Raw genomic sequence first — 20,984 nt, forward strand, 5'->3', positions numbered from 1 at the left:
CATCAAAAAGTAATAATGATCTATAGAGTATAGCATCCTTTTAACTCTCTCCTGCTTCTAGTGGGGAATAAACAAAATAATGAAAAGGAGAAAAAGAGATCAAAGAGAAAAAGCTGTATATCTAGAGTGAAGTTGCAAACTGCCACGACCAATGGCAACTCTTAGAATGCCTACCTGAGCTATCCTGAAGATATGTATTAAAATACTTACCAATAAGAAGGCTTTTTAGCCTTCTGTAGTCTTCTGTTACATCAAAATCATCACCTGCAAATATTAACATGGGTTTTGTTCCCTCCGGACATTTACTATTCTAGGAAATAAAAAAAAGTAATTACATAATTATCAAGTCTAAATTGTTTATATGCTGATTTTAAAGCAGTCAATATTTATATATAGCAGGGGTCCCCAATCCCTGGACTGGCATCAGTCCTCGGCCTGTTAGGAACCGGGCCGCACAGCAAGAGGTGAGTGGCAGGCGAGCAAGTGAAGCTTCATCTGCTGCTCCCCATCGCGCATTACTGCCTGAACCATTCCCCATCCCCCCATCCATCTGTGGAAAACTTGTCTTCCATGAAACTGGTCCCAGATGCCAAAAAGGTTGGGGACTGCTGATATACAGTGACTCATTTTCACATTTTCTTAACTGTCCTAAAACTATGTCTATGAATGCTGATTTTATTTATTTATTTAGTTTGGCCACACGGTACAGCATCCAGAATCTTAGTTCCCCAACCAGATATTGAACCCGTGCCCCCTGCAGTGGAAGCGTGGAGCCTTAACCACTGGACCACCAAGGATGTCCCTATGAACACTGATTTTAGACTTAAAACCAGAGTGGGGATTTTTTAATTTACAGATTTTTATACTAAAAAATGATTTTTCATTCCACTCCCTCTTAGTGCCAAATTAATAAGTGATTAAAGAATGATGTAAGCTACTTTTTATCACTTTCTATGCAAAGAATAAAATAAAAAGCTAAACCTGCGGCAAAACAAACACAGCCCTCTAACAGCCAACATCTCAGAGTCAAAATAAATTTAATTTCTTTGAATTATTTGTAACAATGTGCCTTTCCTACTATGTCACACCAGCAGTATTTTTAAATGAAAGCTAAACTGAACTACCAACTAAACATTAACATGGGAAGCAATATGATGTTATACAAGCTACAGAAAATATGGGCAATCCTCACTCAGCAGGATCGAAGCTCTACTCTAAAAGATATTTTATCTCACTCTGGATTTTCTTTTCTTTCTTTTTTTTGGCTGCACCACACAGCTTGTGGGATCTTAGCTTCCACACCAGGGAATGAACCCGAGCCCTCGACAGTGAAAGGGTGGAGTCCTAACACGGGACCGCCAGGGAACTCCCTAGTTCTGGATTTTCTATACCAAAAAGAATGTGAATTTTTGTTTTACCAAAGTGAAAGAAAAAATCAAATAGAAAAAATTCTTTAACTGAAGGGTTAATTTATGGAGGAAGAAGAATCGGTCTGAGCTTCCCACTAATTCTAATATCTCTGCTCTGACACTAATCAAGGATTATCCAAGTGGAGGGGGTAGGGGGAGACAGGACAACAAACAAACAAACATCCTCAGCCCTTGGACCAGAGGTCACGTGTTGCTTCGCTGTTCACCATGACCACTCTTGTTGACATTCTCTGCTTCCAACACGAACCTGAACTGTTTAAACTTAGGAGATGGGCCTAAAATCTGTCTGTCTGATTGTGGGCCTGAATAGACCTTCCAGACCCAATGACTCTTCTGTGTTCCACCTGTGCCCAGCTAACCTTTAATTTTAAATCATCTCATTTCTTAGGCTTATTTTATGCAGAATAACCATCCCTAGAATTTTGGCCATCTTAGAAAACAGGCTTCTAGAATAATCACTCTATTTCCTGGTAGAGTCTAATCACCTGTTGCTTAAGAGTTAATAGAGGGATGAGGCTTGGCAATAAAAGTGGGCAAGTAAGAGAAGAAATACCTGGTAAAGATGTCTTAAAAACGAGGAGGTAGAAATAAAGAAGAAATAAATATGGAAGGAAAGTACAACAAAACATGCAACTCCAGAACAAACTAAAAATACGAGGTTGTAGCCAAATAACGGGGTCAAAGTGAAGGGGACTGGCTAATAGTCTATGTAGGAATTGCCAATGTAAGCACATTCTCATCAATTAATGAATTTTATAGTTATGGATATGCTCCATGAGTGAAAATTTAGTACTCAATTTTTTATTTTTATTTTTTTCCCCACACCAAAACAGTACTTTATTTTGTAAATTTTGACCCATTATTACTCCAATGTTATGGTTTTTTCAGCTGTCAAGTGTACAAGGTGAAGAAAAAATTTAGTTAGATGGGGGTTGCACCTGGAAAATAAATTTCTTAAACTCCATATACACATTTGAAAACTGCTGGGTCCCAAGTCCATCTATGAACCCCCGGGCTGCCAGTATCATGTGCAGCATACTAAAGCTACACTATCTGAATAGCTTATTAATTCTGCATAAATCAGGTCCATCAATGTGTCAACCTGTAACAGACTACACACTTTTAACTGAACATGGCAAAATATTCACTCTCTAGAACTCTACATCATCATTTGATGTCAAACAATGAAGCAAATCCCAACAGTATATACAAAAAACAGCTTTGCATTTACAAAAGATTGCTCCCATACTGATTAATCCAGGCAGCTAACTCATTGGTTTATGCAACTTTATTGAAGAAAAATAAATCAATTACTAGCAGAGCTATTAGTTGATCACTCATCCATTGACAACTTGCATCATTTATTCAGTGCTATATTAAACAGTGTACTGGAAGATAGATTAACTAATAGCTCCAAGCCTCCTAATAATTTAAATGAAAATTACAAAATGTTTGAGACCCTATTTTGGAATACAAAGGGTGTTTGACTTCCAATTTCCATTCTCTGTAAAACAGGTCATTCCTTTGTTGACATGCATAAAATACATCACATTTTCTGTCCTGCTGATGCTATAAATTCAATACCAATTTTCCAGCCACGTCAGTTACGAGCATAAAGTATATCATGTAACCTCAAATCTCTAACAGTGGAAGGCTTACACATGAATGGATGCTGCTAGAATAATGCTGCTTCCTTTGATGTGATAACTCAGCATCCACCTCCCTCCCCCTCAGATGATTCTTCAGCGTGTTAGAGCAGTGAGGAATGGTTTTAGTCTCATAACCAAGTTAGAGTGAAGACACTGGCCACATAATACACATGCTCCATTTTTTAAAAAATTCTGAATCTTGGGCAACTGTTCTCTTGTAACTACTTTACAGTTTCTAAAAGCAGTTATTGTCCAAAGCTGGAAGGACTTAAGTCTTCTCATATGAGCATGTGAATGAATGGAGGGAGGTAAACAAAAAATAAAATTAAAGAAGATGAGTTCTGATAGGGGAGCAGCCGGGTAAGAAAATCAAAAAAGGAACAGTAATTTAAAGTTTATTCCAGCTATAATGCAGGTTATTCTGACTTTAAGGTAGCATCACATGGCATACTTCTGAGTCTATTCCCGAGATATTCTGTTGTACTTATCTCTGTTTCATAGATCCGTGCAATCTCTGGCACTAGAGGGTCACGTGGGTTTGGATCACATAGCAGTGAACAAATGGATAAAAGAACTTTAGAAATAGTTAAAGCAGGAGAACACTGTGCTGCCATTACTGTTAATATTTGGATGATAAATTCTTGTTGTAAATGCAACCTTAGGTGGTTTGAAGGGGTAGTCTGTAGGAAAATGAACTGTCAAAAGGAATACACTGCCTTGATATGGGCTGTCATTAGGTCCCATAATTGTGGCTTGCCAATGAAACATATCATCCCCAACTGGACCTGCAAAACACTGTGCTGGAGGGTCACGGGCCAAATCACTAAGTTCCTTATTAATCCGTTTCAGCACCATCATCTGTGCTTTTCACCTGGCTCCTCACTATTTCGGTGTGTGCTCAAAGTTCCGGCCAAAACTCTTGATGATCCCGGCGGCTGGAAAGGACTGTCTCTTGGTCTCACACCAGCTCTGCCATACACAGGTGCAGAGGGACCAGGGCCTCCCTCAAGCTGCAGCCTCGGCCTCCGCCCTGCGCGGCAGCTGGTGCCTCCCTGGCCCTACGGCGCTCACGCGCACGACACAGCCACGAGATCTAGTACTCAATTTAAATGGTTCTTGTTAAGAATACACCTGCCAAACGATACTGATTTTGTGGTTCAGTTTAGAAGCTGCACAGTGACGGGGTATTTCTTTGCTTTGGAAGGGAAGTGGAAAGAGCAGAGGGATTGGCATGCAGGCATCAGCCACTGCTCACACCCACTAACTGGTAACCATGCTAACAGCAGTGGTACTGCTCATCTCCAGGGATTCACACACAGCCCCAAAGACAACCTGTAATAAACTGTAATAAAATGATGGCATCCATAATAAAGTATCACAGTTTATACAGTTTTCAAAATACCTTTCAATATATTAAATTCATTGATAAGCATTTTCACATATATTATCTCGTTTGATGTTGTTATACCTGTTTAATACTTGATTGCAATTGTGGGTCAGGGAAGTAACTGAATGTCAGGTCACAAATGCTATCTAACTGACCAAGAAAGGCCTCAAACCCAAGTGTTCTGCCTCCAAATCCAATCTCACTGTTCTGCCCTGTACCTGAGGAAGGTGGTATAGCTAACCAAGTAGGGATCTGGTAAGAGCCTTTTTTCAAACACACAGGAAACCTAGAAGGCATGTCCTCTTCTTAGGGGAGGCTGGGAAAAGGAGTGATTATATATTTGCTATAATTCTTTCAACTATACAAAGACCCACAGACTGAGAACAATTATGTAACTTTCCATTACAAACTTCAATATCCTTTCTTTCAAAGCCCTTCAGTCCTAATCTTCGTTATACCATTTACTGTATGTATGACTCCAGGTCACCAGTGGAATTCCCCTGGGCCTCAGTCACCAAATCTATATAATAGGGAAAATAATTTCAGCCTTAGAGGGTAGCTAAGAGGTCTTAAGTGAAATAATGTATTCGATGGACTAGATTAAGCCAGGAGCAGAGGTCTGAGGGAGCAGAAGCCCAATTTGGATCCAGGAACTGCATTAGGACAGTTTTCTTGCCTTTCTGTTTCATAATTCCATTCAAACAAAGGAGACACAAAGATGCAAGTCCTCAAGGGGAAAAGTGAGCTAGCAATTTGGTTCCCAGCAGCCAAAATACTGTAGGATCAGCCAAAGCTTCCTAGGTTTAAAACAGGGCTCACTTTGAAAACTGTGGGGACTTCCCTGGTGGCGCAATGGTTAAGAATCCGCCTGCCAATTCACGGGATATGGGTTCGAGCCCTGGTCCGGGAGGATCCCACAAGCCATGGAGCAACTAAGCCCGTGCACCGCAACTACTGAGCCTGTGCTCTAGATCCTGCGAGCCACAACTACTGAGCCCACATGCCACAACTACTGAAGCTCGTGCACCTAGAGCTCATGCTCCACAACAAGAGAAGCCACCGCAATGAGAAGCCGCGCACTGCAATGAAGAGCAGAACCCCTGCTCGCTGCAATTAGAGAAAGCCTGTGCACAGCAATGAAGACCCAACACGGCCATAAATAAATAAATAAATAAATAAATACAATTAAGAAGGAAGGAAGGAGGAAAGAAAGAAAGGAAGGAAGGAAGGAAGGAAGGGGAAGGAAGGAAGAAAAAGAAGAAAGAAAGAAGGAAAGAAAGGAAAGAAAGAAAGAAAGAAAGAAAGAAAGAGAGAGAGAAAGAAAGAAAGAAAGAAAGAAAGAAAGAAAGAAAGAAAGAAAGAAAGAAAGAAAGAAAGAAAGAAAGAAAATTGTGGTATTTCTGAGGTTACATAAAATGGGTGCTGTGATAATTCAGAGGGAGAGGAGAGCATCTCAACTATGGGGCCTAGACAAGAAGTTAGTAATGACTCTAAGTCTAACTGCCTACATATGTGTTATATGCTGTAAACATCTCTCTCTTTTTAAAGGTAAAATGAAATTGTGCTTTTTAGTTTAGAGCACACTAGAATAAAACCAAAGTTCTTTCTTATTTAAGTCTGTATCTTTACTCTTCACCACAAGATGCCACTATTGCCCAAGAGCAACGTTATAAAATGCTTATTTTTATGATCAGTATCTTACCTTAATATCTTTAAGAGAGACAAACTTCTCGATACCTACTTCAATCATATCCAGCACATGGTAGTCATACATACGACCTAGAAGGAAAATACATTTTCTTTTAACCATTTATTTTTTCCCAAACAGCTGCCTTATATTCATCTACTTATCTGCGTGTTCAAAATGTCCTAATAGCTGCCTCTTTTCTTTCTCCTTAAACCTCCCAAACATGTCTCTTCTTTCTTAAATTTTCAACTCTACCTAGAATGTACTGTTGCAACTTTGGACCTGGAAAGGATCTTAAAAGATCACTTAGCCAAACTCCCTTACTTTACAGAAGAGTAAATAAAGGCCCACAGAGGGTAAAGGGCTTTACCTAAGCCAGTGAGCATGTCAGCCCAAGCCTCAATACACAATACAGGGCAAGGGTTTATTTTCAAATGTATTCATTATACAGGTATTTATTAGGGAAGGGTTAATTTGTGTGTGTGAGTATGCTACTTCTCTTTTTCTAACTCTAATACTGATTTAGGATATATGTTTTATATTTGAAAAACTTCCACAACTTGAGGTAGGGTGATATTTACATGCCCCTTCTTTACCTGAAGACTGGTAGGTAAAAATAAATTTTATTCACACTCACAAGGAAAATAAAAAACTAGTTCAGTGCTAACTGGCTACTCCTGAATCCTCAATACCATCAATTAATCTGAGTCACAGAACTGACTCTATAAAATAAAAGTATTAAAAAGTAAATGATATTTACCTATTACTAGATTATTTGGCCGCTTCTTATTATGGGAGCCAAACATGAATAAAGAACAATCTGACTTCTTTGAAAAAAATTCCTGTAAAACCAAAGAAATCTCCTTCAATCAATGCATAAATGTAAGAACCTTAAGAATTGTACCTCTTTGAAATAAAAGGTATCCAAATTGTAAAGGAAGAGGTAAAACTGTCATTATTTGCAGATGACACAATACTATATATAGAAAACCCTAAAGATTCCACACAAAAACTACTAGAACTGATCAACATAAATAAAACAAAAAGACAACCTACGGACTTCGAGAAAATATTTGCAAACAATGAGACTGACAAGGGCTTAATTTCCAAAACAGACAAACAGCTCATACAAGTCAATAACAAAAAAACCAACCTGAAAAAAAAAAAAAAAAAACCAACCTGATCAAACAATGGGCAGAAGACCTAAATAGACATTTCTCCAAAGAAGATATACAAATGGCCAAGAGGCACATGAGAAGATGCTCAACATCACTAACTATTAGAGAAACGCAAATTAAAACTACAATGAGATACCACCTCACATCAGTCAGAATGGCCATCATTAAAAAGTCTACAAGTAACAAATGCTGGAGAGGGTGTGGAGAAAAGGGAACCCTCCTACCTACACTGTTGGTGGGAATCTAAGTGCAGCCACTATGGAAAACAGTATGGAGGTTCCTTAAAAAATAAAAATAGGGTTGCCATATGAACCAGCAATCCCACTCCTGGGCATATACCCAGACAAAACTATAATTCAAATGCACCCCAATGTTCACTGCAGCCCTGTTTACAATAGCCAAGACATGGAAGCAACTTAAAGGTCCATCAACAGATGAATGAATAAAAAAGATGTGAGGGCTCCCCTGGTGGCGCAGTGGTTGAGAGTCCACCTGCCAATGCAGGGGACACAGGTTCGTGCCCCGGTCTGGGAAGATCCCACATGCTGTGGAGCAGCTGGGCCCGTGAGCCATGGCCGCTGAGCCTGCGCATCCAGAGCCTGTGCTCCGCAGTGGGAGAGGCCACAACAGTGAGAGGCCCAAGTACCGCAAAAAAAAAAAAAAAAAAAAAATTGACTTCTATTACAGATTTGAGAGGGATGGAAACACAATTATGGGGTTTCAATCCTGGACAGCTCCTTCTACACTAGTGCCTATACTTTATATCCTACATACTTTGATTCAGTTTATTGAGATTCCCAATCTTAGCACAAAAATTAGAGTGAATGTGTTCTTGTCTAGTTCTAGCATAGTTGGAAAAGCTTCCTAAATTAATGACAAAAATGTTAAAGAACATTCGAAGCAACCACGGTCCTCAACTTTTCTTTATTGAGTGCAAGACCCCCTGAGGTATGGGCCCCTCGTTTGGTTATCATTCATTCCAGTGTTTAAGCAGAAGCAAATAGGAACAAACAACTACCTACTTGCCTATCCACTCCCTATGTAGAGGATACAGAGTCAGAAAGTCCAAGAATTCTGGCTTTGCCAATTGCTATGGGATCTGGTCAGCCTTTCTGAGAATTACTTTTATCATGTGTAAATCAAAGACAATAACACTTCCTGAAAAAATCTGCAAGGGCCACGTGACACGTCATATGGGAAAGCAACTTACACTGTGTCTGGCACAAAGCATGTGTTCAGAAATGTTTTTTAAATGTCCAAATCAATGAAAATCCTTTCTTAAAAAAAATTTTTTTTTACATTCTCATGTTAACAGCCCAAAGCTTTCCATAAACTACCTTTCACATATATATAGTACTCATCTGTCATCCTTCTCCATAAAGTCCGCTTTTTCTTAAAATTCTACAGCAAGAGTAGACAAATTATCTTCAAAAGACTAGATAGTATATATTTTAGACTTTTTATATGGTGTAAAAAAAAAAAACTTTAAAAATGTAAAAACCATTCTTAGCTTGTGGTCCTCACAGAAACAGGGATTTAGCCCACAGGAGGTATATTTGCTAACTCTTGTACTAAACACAGTTCCAAGATTACAGCGTAAGAAATGTGCTATTGGGGGATGGGCAGTCAGGAGGAGGAATTCAACCAAATTTCCAACATGATCACTGTTTCCACAGTCATTTTGAGCTCTAGTGGTCTGAGATTTATTACAGCCAATGAAATATCTCCTGTCTCTGGAAGTGGGAGATCAAAGAGAGGAAATGCCACAATTTTAAGTATAAGAAAAGTTGTCATATTGACACTGGATTGAAAAAAAAGTACAGAATGCTACAGATTCTACAACATAACACTTCTACAAAGTGGTCACTCAACTGAAAGCACCATGGTGTCACAAAACAAAATCAGCCCTGGATAAGTCACGTGTGGAAGAGAGAGATTTCTGGGTTAGACCCTCCATTTTTACTTTCATGATCTCTTCAAAAATGACGGTGAAAAACCCAAGACTATGATAAAAGCAATTTTATTAAAAAAAATGTTTATTTTGACAATATTTTCTTAATATAATTTTCACTGCAGTTAGTTGCCAAATTAGGATAAGATGCTCAATTTCAGTTTTCTAATTAGTTATTGAGATTCTTTTCAAACATTTTTTCTTTTAAACTCACTAACTAAAAGAACAAGCAATGGCGGTCCTGTCAAGAGAACATAATCACGTTGATTTTTTTTAAGTCAACTTAAATAGTTTAATCCACGTATTCCCTTAAGATTTTCTTTAGTAAGAAACTAATATCATCACATACTCAAAGTCCACTCATCATTCTCCATTTATTATATACCACCTTTTATCTTCTGATTTCATTCACTAGACTTTTTCATTTAGTTTTGATTGCTAATACACTCAAACGGGAATTTGATTAACTCTAGTAAAGCAACTGACAATTGTTAGTAATCATTTGGGTAGTGTTTCTTGTTCTAAAAACACTCAAAAACAGAAAAGTAAAATTTTTTTAAATCAAACTTGCTCTATAAAAAGATCCATAACAAGCTTCCTTTTGACAATCCATTAATTATGCACTTAAAATGTAATTCAATTTTTAAAAATTCTATCAATATACTTGCAAGCAGTGAATACGTAACATTCAGTGAAATGTAAGCTCTATAGTCATCTTTTTGAAAGTATAAAAGTCTTATTTCCCCTGCATTCTGCATTAAAATTCCCTCACATAGGATGATTTCTAATTCAAAATCATAAATTAGGAGTACTATTAAATTAAATGAATTAGTTTGAATAATCACTTATATGCCTTCTTAAATCAGAAAGATTCTACTTACCAATGATGTCTGATCCTCAAACGGTCTTGTAATATTTTTCCTAATATTAAAAAAAGTTACCCTAATTTTAATAATCTTAATAATTCATCCATAGCAATAAATATTAAGATAATTTTATATTCAGATGATCAAAAAAAAGAAGCTAGAAGAATATTTATTCATTCAAATATTTATTTAGTGCCTATTATGTGCCAGGCACTGTTCTAGGAGCTAGGGATACCATAATACCATGTCAAACAAGATCCTTGCTTTCACGGAGCTTACATTTTAGAGGAAAAATGAACAATTTCAAAAAGTAATATCTGTTGTGACAAAAATAAAACAGGGCACTGTGTTAGTGTGAAGAATGGAAAATGATTATTTGAGCTGAGACCTGATAAATGAGGAGTTAGCCATGGAAAAGTTTTGAGGTTAAGAGTATTCCAGGAAAAGGAAACAGAATAAGAAAAGATTCCGAGATGGAAACAAGCTTAGACTATTCAAGAAACAGACGACAAATGTCACTGGAGCTTAGTGAACAAAGGGTTAACGGTGGGGTATGAGGTCAAAGATGTAGACTCGGCCCAGAATATGTAGGGCCTTGTTGGTCAAGGTAAGGAACGTAAGTTATTAAAAGAGTAACAGGAAGCACTGGGGGGTTTTAGGCAAGACAGTGATATGATTGGATTCAAGTGTTTTTTTTTTTTTTAATTTACTTATTTTATTTATTTATTTTTGGCTGCGTTGGGTCTTCGTTGCTTTTCCCGGGCTTTCTCTAGTTGCGGTGAGCGGGGGCTACTCTTCGTTGCAGTGCGCGGGCTTCTCATTGTGGTGGCTTTTCTTGTTGCAGAGCACGGGCTCTAGGTGTGCAGGCTTCAGTTCTTCAGCTCTGGAGCGTGGGCTCAGTAGTTGTGGCTCACGGGCTCCAGAATGCAGGCTCAGTAGCTGTGGCATACGGGCCCAGCTGCTCTGTGGCATGTGGGATCCTCCCGGACCAGGGCTCGAACCCATGTCCCCTGCATTGGCAGGCGTATTCTTAACCACGGTGCCACCAGGGAAGCCCCAAATGTTTTTTTTTTTTTTGCGGTACACGGGCCTCTCACTGTTGTGGCCTCTCCCACTGTGGAGCACAGGCTCCGGACGCCCAGGCTCAGTGGCCATGGCTCATGGGCCCAGCCGCTCTGCGGCATGTGGGATCTTCCCAGATCGGGGCACGAACCTGTGTCCCCTGCATCAGCAGGCGGACTCTCAACAACTGCGCCACCAGGGAAGCCCCAAATGTTCTTTTTAAAGGACTGCTCTGTCTGCTATATAAGGATGGAATGTACCACAGCAAGAGTGAAGGGGTTAGTAAGGAGCTATCACAGTAATCCAGGAGAGAAAGAAAAAAATGGTGGGTTGGACCAGGAATAGTAGTAGTGGAGATGGAGAAACAGTGGGTAGAGAAACGCAGAATGCTATCTTTCATGCAAAAGGGAGAAAAATAAGATTATGTATTTTTATTTGCTTAAATATGCATAAAGAAATTCTGTTAAGACATATAAGAAACTAATGATAGTGGCTGTTCTGGGAAGAGTGTGTTTATATTTTCACTGTATATTTTTGGATTTTTAGTCATGTAAGTAAAGTATAAAACAGTTCATAATTTTTATGAATTTAAAGAGAAATAAAATCATATACACATGATCTCAATTTTGTTCAAAGAAAAAGATATATAGATATAAAACTGCATGAGGAGAAAATATACATAGTGCTTATCTATGGGTGATTATTTACTCTTATCCCAACTATCTAAGATAAATATATATTACTTTTTTAATCAGTAAAAAACAAAAAATGCATTTAAAAAAATGATGCAACACAAACAAATCAGGAAAAATTACTGCAGCATTTATGATTAACAGCTAACGGCAATTCACAAATAGGCAAATATGACCTGTTGGAAACATATGGAAAATGCAAGTTTAAACAAAATGTCATTTTCACTTCTTAATTTTAAAAAACAAACCAAAAGTAGGTAGTGACCCATGAAACTCGTACATTTTACTCTGCCAAACTTCTCAAAAAGCACTACTGTTAATATGCTAGATTGGGCATGAAGCTATACCCAGTAATCTCACGTCTAGAAATCTCATGTAGGAACCAATACAAAAGAAGAACTCATTTGTGAAAAAATGGCCATTTTAGCATTATTTATAAGAACAACAACAACAAAAAAGAAAATCAAAATTTCCTCAAGTTAAGGAACAGTTAAGTAAATTTTAGTATAACCATTTAATAGGCATTATACTAGCATTAAAAATAATATATAAAGGACACCTATCAGTAGAAAAATGCTTACAAGACAAATGAAAAAGGCACAAAAGAATTGTCAGAATAATGAAACTGTTTCTGTACCATGACTGCAGTGGCAGACACAACTCAATGTATTTGTCAAAACCCATGAAAGTATACACCACAAACAGTAAATTTTACATACATAAATTAAAAAAACCACCAGGGGGCTTCCCTGGTGGCGCAGTGGTTGAGAGTCCGCCTGCAGATGCAGGGGACGCGGGTTCGTGCCCCGGTCCGGGAGGATCCTGCGTGCCACGGAGCGGCTGGGCCCGTGAGCCATGGCTACTGGGCCTGCGTGTCCGGAGCCTGTGCTCCGCAACGAGAGAGGCCGCAGCGGTGGGAGGCCCACGTACCGCAAAAAAAAAAAAAAAAAAACAAACCAGGAAGTGATAGAAAACCCAAAATAGAATACAGACTGTAATAAATGACCTTAACTATAGTATAAATGAATAACACAATCACACTGAAGGGGCAAAAATAACCTAACCTGACTTACACTGGAAAACAATATTTTTACTGCATGTTGTGAGGTTAAAGACAAAAAGAACTGCACATAAATTCCATACTCTAGTTAGTAAAATTGTTTCTTATAAGGTTAGAAATTCTGAAACTACTAGAATTACACAAATAAGTAAATATAACAAAAGCAAGGTTTCATACTGTCAGAAGATAGAAGATACAAAGAAGAAAAGGAGAAAGGCTGGAATGAAGTCTCTGGTATTCGACTGGAATTGGAAGCACTAATATGCACTCATGAATTTTTAGGAAGTATCAGTATCAACTCAGGGTTTTTTAATATATAAATAAATATAAACAAATATAGACATGCATACATGCATAGGTTAATGTACATAATATTTATTTTCAAACTCTGTCTGCTGAGAGGACCTAGAGACAATGACACTCCAGTAGCAACTGAGCATAGATCTGTTTCTAAATTATCAGTCTCCAATATATGGAACCAGGGCTGATTCCAAGGCCGTGGCAATGAAAACTACAAGATGAACCCAGAGCATCTTGTGGTGCCAGAAAGGAAGTGCTCAAACACAGGGGGCACTTTGAAAAGCCAACCTGACAGAGATCCCAATGGCCAAATGGAGAACAATTTATGCAACAAAATAAATCATGACAGGACTTCCCGGGTGGCACAGTGGTTAAGAATCTGCCTGCCAATGCAGGGGACAAGGGTTGGAGCCCTGGTACGGGAAGATCCCACATACCGCGGAGCAACTAAGCCCATGTGCCACAACTACTGAGCGTGCGTGCCACAACTACTGAAGCCCGTGAGCCTAGAGCCCCTGCTCCGCAACAAAGACAAGCACCGCAATGAGAAGCCCGCGCACCGCAACAAAGGGTAGCCCCTGCTCGCCACAACTAGTGAAAGCCCGCGCACAGCAACAAAGACCAAACACAGCCAAAAATTAAATAAATAAATCATGACAGCACTGGATTACAACCCCAAAGAACATAATAAATATCTGTAAGTCCACACTGACATAAATAAGTAATTAAACAAATGGAGGAAAAGGGACAGATTCTCCTTACAGAATTCCAATTAATAAACGCAGAGGGAATGAGAGAAATCGAAAACCACTACTAGAACACCACAGTAATCACTGTTGTAGACAAGATCCACTGATGAATGCTAAAATGAATACACAAAAGTTTGAGGAGAAATAGGATTATTTGCATAGTCTCTAAGTATCTCCTCTAAAAGTTTGTTAATTACAAAGGGGAAAATAGAAACTTTACAGTGGAGAAACCCAGCAGACACTACTTTAACCAAGGTTAACAACAACAGTAATAAGACATCATGTACTCCCTGGTATGATTTATTGAAAAAGGCACATCACTTTTGTGGTACTCCTGCCCATAATGCATAATCTCAATCCACTCATGAGAAACTTAAGACAAGTGCAAACTGAAGGATATTTTACAAAATAACTGACGAATACTCATCAGAAGTTTCAAGGTCATCAAAGACAAGGAAAGATTGAGGAACTGTAACAAACTGGAGGAGACTAAGGAGACACGACAACTGAACACAATGTGGGATCCTGGAAGAGAAAAAGGATATTAATGAAAACACTGGGGCTTCCCTGGTGGCGCAGTGGTTAAGAATCCATCTGCCAATGCAGGGTACATGGGTTTGAGCCCTGGTCCGGAAAGATCCCACATGCCACGGAGCAACTAAGCCCATGCGCCACAACTACTGAGCCTGTGCTCTAGAGCCCGTGAGCCACAACTACTGAGCCTGCATGCCGCAACTACTGAAACCCACGCGCCTAGAGCCCGTGCTCCACAATGAGAGAAGCCACCGTAATGAGAAGCCCACGCACTGCAACGAAGGGTAGCCCCTGCTCACTGCAACTAGAGAAAGCCTGTGCGCAGAAACAAAGACCCAACACAGACAAAAATAAATAAATAAAATAAATTTATAAAAAAAGAAAAAGGAAAAACTGGTGCAAACCAAATCAAGCCTATGATTTAATTAACATTACTGTACCAATGTCCATTTCTTACTTTTGATAACTGTATTATGGTTATGGAAGTTATAACATTAAGAGATGCTGGGAGAGGGTATATGGGAACGCTACTATTTTTGTAACTTTTCTGTAAGTCTATTACTATTTAAAAATAATACATAATGCTATGATTACAACTCTGTAAGGATATTCAGTACAAATGAAAACACAGACAGGAAACAAACAAATTTTAAATACTCATAGCAGGACTTCCTTGGTGGTTCAGCAGTTAAGACTCCGTGCTCCCAATGCAGGGGGTCAGGGTTCGATCCCTAGTCAGGGAACTAGATCCCGCACGCCGCAACCAAAGACCCAGCGCAGCCAAATAAATAAATATTTTAAAATAAATTAATTAAATAAAAATACTCATAGCTATGTATGTAAGGAACTGTAGTATTTTTTAACCAAAATATTTTTCTAAATCTCCCATAAAGTGGTTGGTTGTTACTTTTATAATGAAACAATATAATTTAATAAGTGAAATAAAAGAAATCATGACTTACTTTTTATACAGAACTCCATATGGTTTCTTCAGTGCATACTGTAAAACATAATTTATAGCTTTCAAAACAAAGCACATTCTGAAAAGCAGAGGTAAAAATCAAGCATGATAACAGTCATTATACAAGATTATCCTGGTCCCTGAATCCTATTCTGCTATCTTCTGCATGGCTCCCTTTTGATCACTTATAACGTGCAACACGAGCTTAGTATTCTTAGCTGGGACTTTCCTAATTAAAAATTTCTATGCCCTTTCAATATTCTATCCAATTTAAATGATTCCCTTCATTTCCTTAAATTCTAGCTTCATCTAGCCCACTCTCCTTTAGCCATCCCCAATTCTGCAGTTCCCCAAATGCATCATGCTCATTCACATGCCCTTTTGCACAAGCTTTTTCCTCAGCCTTGGAAGCCCTTCTCTTCCGCTTCCTTTTCTCCTTCTTGTTCCAACTCCTCCTTCAAAATGATGCTTAAGTGTCATCTCTAGGAAGCCCATCCTGTGTGTGGCAACCCCCGTGGGATTTTAACTCAGCCTCCCATCCTATCCTGTGTGTACCTCCAGCACAGCACTTCATTCACAATGCTGTTAACTTTTACTTGTCTGTCTTCCTCACTAAGCTCACTGAAGGGAAAGACTATGTCTTACGTAACTATTAATCCCTAGCACCTAGCACAGTAGTTGGTATTGTTGAAAGAATAGATAGTAATATGCAGTTACCTCGTTTTACAAATTAGATATGTTCCTGAAATGTGAGTAAATCAAATGCTAGTAATTGAAATCAGGTGAAATTTACTAAGGGAACTAGCTGCTGTAAGGAAAACCAGTAGTCAGTGCCTTGGTGAGACGTTAGCTTTTCTCTAAGGCTAGCATTTCTTAAAGCAAGCCAAACTTATCTATGTATTTCTCAGGCAGTCCAACTAGTATGCTAAGAATTTCCTAAAATGATTTCAACACCATTTAAAAAGTAAGTATATATATACGTACCACATCTCTAAGTACTTGTGTCACTGTTGAACTTGCATTGCCCCCTTTAATCAGCATAGCATTTTTAATATTTTCACTGAGTTTCGGTTCTCTTTTCTCAAGGACTCTCTTGGCTCTTTTTGTTTTGGGCTTTCTATTCGGAAAAATCACAATTCATAACAACTTAAAACATGTTCCTCATATTACAAAACCATGACTTATGTGCAAATTCTTAAAAATCAACAGAGACATTACATGACATTTATCAGTTAGGATTCCACCACTAAACAAAATCTCACTTTTTAGGGGAATATTAGTAAAAGATATTCAGCTCTTACTGTTAAGTAAGTGTTAATTTTATTAGATATGGTCTTTAAAAAGATTCCCATTTTTATATTCCCAGCATTCTTTTATTACTGTTTTCTAAACCTTTTATTTAAAAAAAGAGATATAACTTCCCTGGTGGCACAGTGGTTAAGAATCTGCCTGCCAATGCAGGGGACACGGGTAAGAGCCCTGGTCCGGGAAGATCCCACATGCCGCGGAGCAACTAAGCCCGTGCGCCACAACTCCTGAGCATGCGTTCTAGAGCCCACGAGCCACAACTACTGAGCCCGCGTGCCACAACTACTGAAGCCTGCACACCTAGAGCCTGTGCTCTGCAACTAAGAGAAGCCACTGCAACGAGAAGCCCGCGCACTGCAACGAAGAGTAGCCCCCGCTCGCCACAACTAGAGAAAGCCTGCACGCAGCAACGAAGACCCAATGCAGCCAAAAAATTAAAAAATAAATACAAAAGGCATTAAAAAAAAAAAACTAACCTAGACCAATCACTCTGCAAGATATGAAGGGAAAACAAATCCATTATTCTGATTGTATGATGTTACAGCAGGAGTAGAATGTTTTTATACACTCTGTTCACCTCTGCTTACACTACAGTGAGAATCTTGATTTTCCAACAGTTCTCTGCCACCTACTGAAATAATTCCTCTTCTCTTAAATAACTATGACCCTCCCTCCTTCCAGTCCCACGGACACTTTGTGAAGTAAAAGCAAAACAGATATGCACAAACTTACTTTACCATGCAGACTTTAAAAATTCACCAGATAAAATGTCAAGCACATTTAAAGCTTCTAATCATTTACTGGTTGATAAAGATACACAGTACTTTTTAAGTCAAACCAGGAGAGATTTAGTGTGTCTATAACCCAATAAAAGTGCTATATGTTCTATATTCCATGTGCTTTATTACTTCTGACTAACTAGCAACTAATGCAAATAACACCTTGTACGTTTTATTAGCTGTTTGTCCCACAATGAGACAGTAAACTAGTCTTACTCATTTTTGCGGTCCCCGCACCTGCAGAGGAATATTCAGCACATGTGCAAAAATCGCTGATTTAATGACCAAAAGAATAATTTGTCCTTTTGATTACATGTTAACCCAGGTAAAACGCAAGAAACCCATAACAAATAACAGCAGAACTATTTATGAGATCGATAAACATTTTCTGGACTAATATAAAGCAGACATTACCCAAGGATAACTCAGAAAAGTGTACAAGTTTGGGAAAAAGAAAAAAAGCTAATGAGCATCTCTACGTGCTGCCGCAAAGCCTTTACATATATTCTCGCAAATATTCCTCACAGTTCTATGAAGTACGACTATTATGAACGCTATTTTACAGAGTAAACTGAGACTTAGGGGGACTAAATGTCCCAGTCGCATAGCTTTACGTGGACGGGCCCGGACTGTCACCTAAATCTGTCACATTCCCAGGCCTGTGCTCAGAGCACCTCACTCAGGTGTTCTGTGCCCAGAACACCTCTCTCACCTTCCTCTCACTTCTGCGGAAGCCGAGACACTTCTTATTGTCTAGGATAAAAGCGGCCAACGCCTCGGTGCCACCTCCACGCCGCGGCTCCCACACACGGCCTTCCCTGCTCTCCGTCTCCCCGCAGGCCGTCCCAACAGACCGAAACCCAAACCAGTGGATACATCCGCACGGAGTCGCAACGGGTGTGAAGAAAGAGCGTGGGCGGCCAGGAGAAACGGGAGGCAGAGGCGCTACTCCTCCGTCCCGCTACAGAGGCCCTTCTCCCCAACGTTACCCGGGGAAAGAACCCACTGCACTTACACAACTCGATCCAAAGCGTCCATGCTACCGCAGCGCCCACCTGGCGCACGCACGTGTACCGCAGGGTTACAGGAGATACGGCAGCGCAACGACCGAGGAGGAACCGGAACTTGGGCGTGACGTCACTTCCTGGCACCGCCGCCGACGTGGAGGCTTGGAGGCGCTGGGGGCCGTTTGGGATGAAATAGCGCTCTGTTTCCTTGGTTACCGGTGTTTGTCTTGGCTCTTTTCCGGAAATCAACAGGCTCCTCTTGGAGCTTGATGTACACACCTGTGTGTGATAGACCAGGGTTCTCGGCCTTCCCCAATCAATAGAAATTGGTAAGAGGCCAGCCAAGAAATTCAGACAAGGCTTTTGGGGGGCTTCTGTGGCTGCAGGAAGGAGCAAAACCAAGTAACAGGTTCCCTTGCTAGTTCCCGAAGGTAGGGGATGGGGCGCAGGTGAGCTGGTTCCTTATATGGGGTGAGGGTAGGGTGTGTCCAGGGGTGGGCTGGAGGGGTAGCTTAGGTGGTTTGCTCATGCATTTGGTGGTGTTGGTTGCAGGGGGCATGCGCAGTACGCTGCTTTTACTCCCTTTGCACCCAGCTCTGCAGAAGTGGCAATGGGGTTTTTCTGATCTTTTTGTTTCTTGCCCATAATTTGCCCCAACTGTGCATGCACATATTTTTAGTCTCTTATAGTTTTTTTGTATTTTGTTACTCCAGGAGACGTTTGTTCAGGTGCAAGCATTGCAGCTCTGCAGGAAATGGTCCCAGGTCCCAGCCTGTCTCATGTGTATACCTGGACTCAGATATTCAGGGACCAGGTGTTACTCATCTGGGAATCCTCCAGGATGCTAGAAAGGTTGGTGGCATGGTAGGTATTCATAGTCACTAAAATTATCAATGTGAAATATGCACTGTTGACAAAACTGTGAGATCAGTGAGGCAGAGTTTATAAACAGAGTTTATAACTGCCACAGTGCCTGGCACATAAAATGTATGCAGAAAATAACACTTCTGATTGTTATTTTCCCCCCAATGTTTAAGTTGTCGTATACGTCACATGCCATAAATTACCCCGTAAAGTGTACAATTTCTTGGTTTTTAGTATATTCACAAAGATGTACATCCATCACCACTATCTAATTCCAAAACATTTTTATCACCCTCTCATAACCCAGTAGCACTCTCCACTTTCCACCCTTGTCAACCCCTGGCAACCACTAACCTATGTCTCCATAGATTTGACTATTGAGAACATACCATATTAATGGATTCATACAATATGTGGCCTTTTGCATCTGGCTTATTTCACTTACTATGTTCATAAGTGTCCATGTTTAAGGTTCATATGTGTTGTAACATGTATCAGTACTTCTTTCTTAGTACATTAATTTCTTTACTTAGGACTGAATAATAGTCCATTCTATGGATATACCATGTTTGTTTATCCATTCAAAAATTTATGAACATTTGTGTTTCCACTTTTATACTATTATGCATTATGCTGCTTTGAACATTTATGTACAAGTTTTTGTGTAGACTTTTGTTTTCAGTTCTCTAGGAGTAGAACTGCATGTGGTAATTCTATGTTTGACATTTTGAGGAACTGCCAAACTATTTTCTGTCTGCACCATTTTACATTTTCATTAGCAATGTAAGAGGGTTTGGAATTGGTTTTTCTATTGGTGCTGTAACAAATTACCACAAATTTACTGTCATAACACAAATGTATTATGTTAGTGTTCTAGAAGCCCGAAGCCTAAAATTAGTTTTACACGTCTAAAATTAAGTTGTCACTAGGGGTACATTCCCCCAGAAGCTCCAGGGAGACTGTTTCTTTGCCTTTCCAGTTTATAGAAGCCGTTTGCATTCCTTAGTATTCCTCCATCTTCAAAAGGCATCACTTGAACTTCTGTTTCTACTGCCACAACTTCTTTTTCTGACACTTCTGAATCCCTCTTATAAAACCCGTGTGATTACATGTGGCACAACTGGATAATCCACAATAATAACCCCCATCGCAAGATCCTTAACGTAATCATATAGCAAATTCCCTTTGGCCAAATAAGGTAACGTATTCACAGATCCCTGAGTTTAGGCATGGGCATCTTTTGGGGAGAGCATTATTCTATTAATCACAGGTTCCAACTTCTCCATTCCTCTCCAAAATTTGGTATTGTCCATCTTTTTCATTAAGCCATCCTAGCAGGTGTAAAGTAGTATCTCATTGTAGTTTTCACTTGCATTTCACTGATGACAAACGATTTTGAGCATTTTTTCCATGGGCTGATTGGCCATTTGTATACCTTTCTTCAGGAAAATGTCTATTCGAATCTTTGCTCATTTTTAAATTGGGTTGTCTTTTTATTGTTGGGTTGTAATAGTTTCCAA

General features: G+C 39.4%; 1 protein-coding gene and 1 pseudogene across 2 annotated transcripts in view; both read right to left on the reverse strand.

The window, feature by feature from the left end:
- The window catches only part of RPF2 (ribosome production factor 2 homolog), a 34,535-nt gene extending 15,858 nt beyond the window's left edge, over positions 1-18,677 (reverse strand). The window contains 7 exon segments of the mRNA XM_082856084.1: positions 211-310; positions 6,169-6,245; positions 6,914-6,995; positions 10,164-10,203; positions 15,508-15,545; positions 16,491-16,623; positions 18,609-18,677. Coding sequence (XP_082712210.1) covers positions 211-310; positions 6,169-6,245; positions 6,914-6,995; positions 10,164-10,203; positions 15,508-15,545; positions 16,491-16,623; positions 18,609-18,631 — 493 coding nt within the window. The 5' untranslated portion in view covers positions 18,632-18,677.
- LOC309972248 (ubiquitin-conjugating enzyme E2 D3-like) lies at positions 3,518-4,558 on the reverse strand (annotated as a pseudogene). The gene has a single exon. The product of its transcript is annotated as a ubiquitin-conjugating enzyme E2 D3-like (transcript).
- Positions 18,678-20,984: the final 2,307 nt, after the last annotated feature.

The sequence above is a fragment of the Leucopleurus acutus genome (assembly GCF_964270905.1).
Source record: "Leucopleurus acutus genome assembly, chromosome: 15".
NCBI classification, from domain to species: domain Eukaryota; kingdom Metazoa; phylum Chordata; class Mammalia; order Artiodactyla; family Delphinidae; genus Leucopleurus; species Leucopleurus acutus.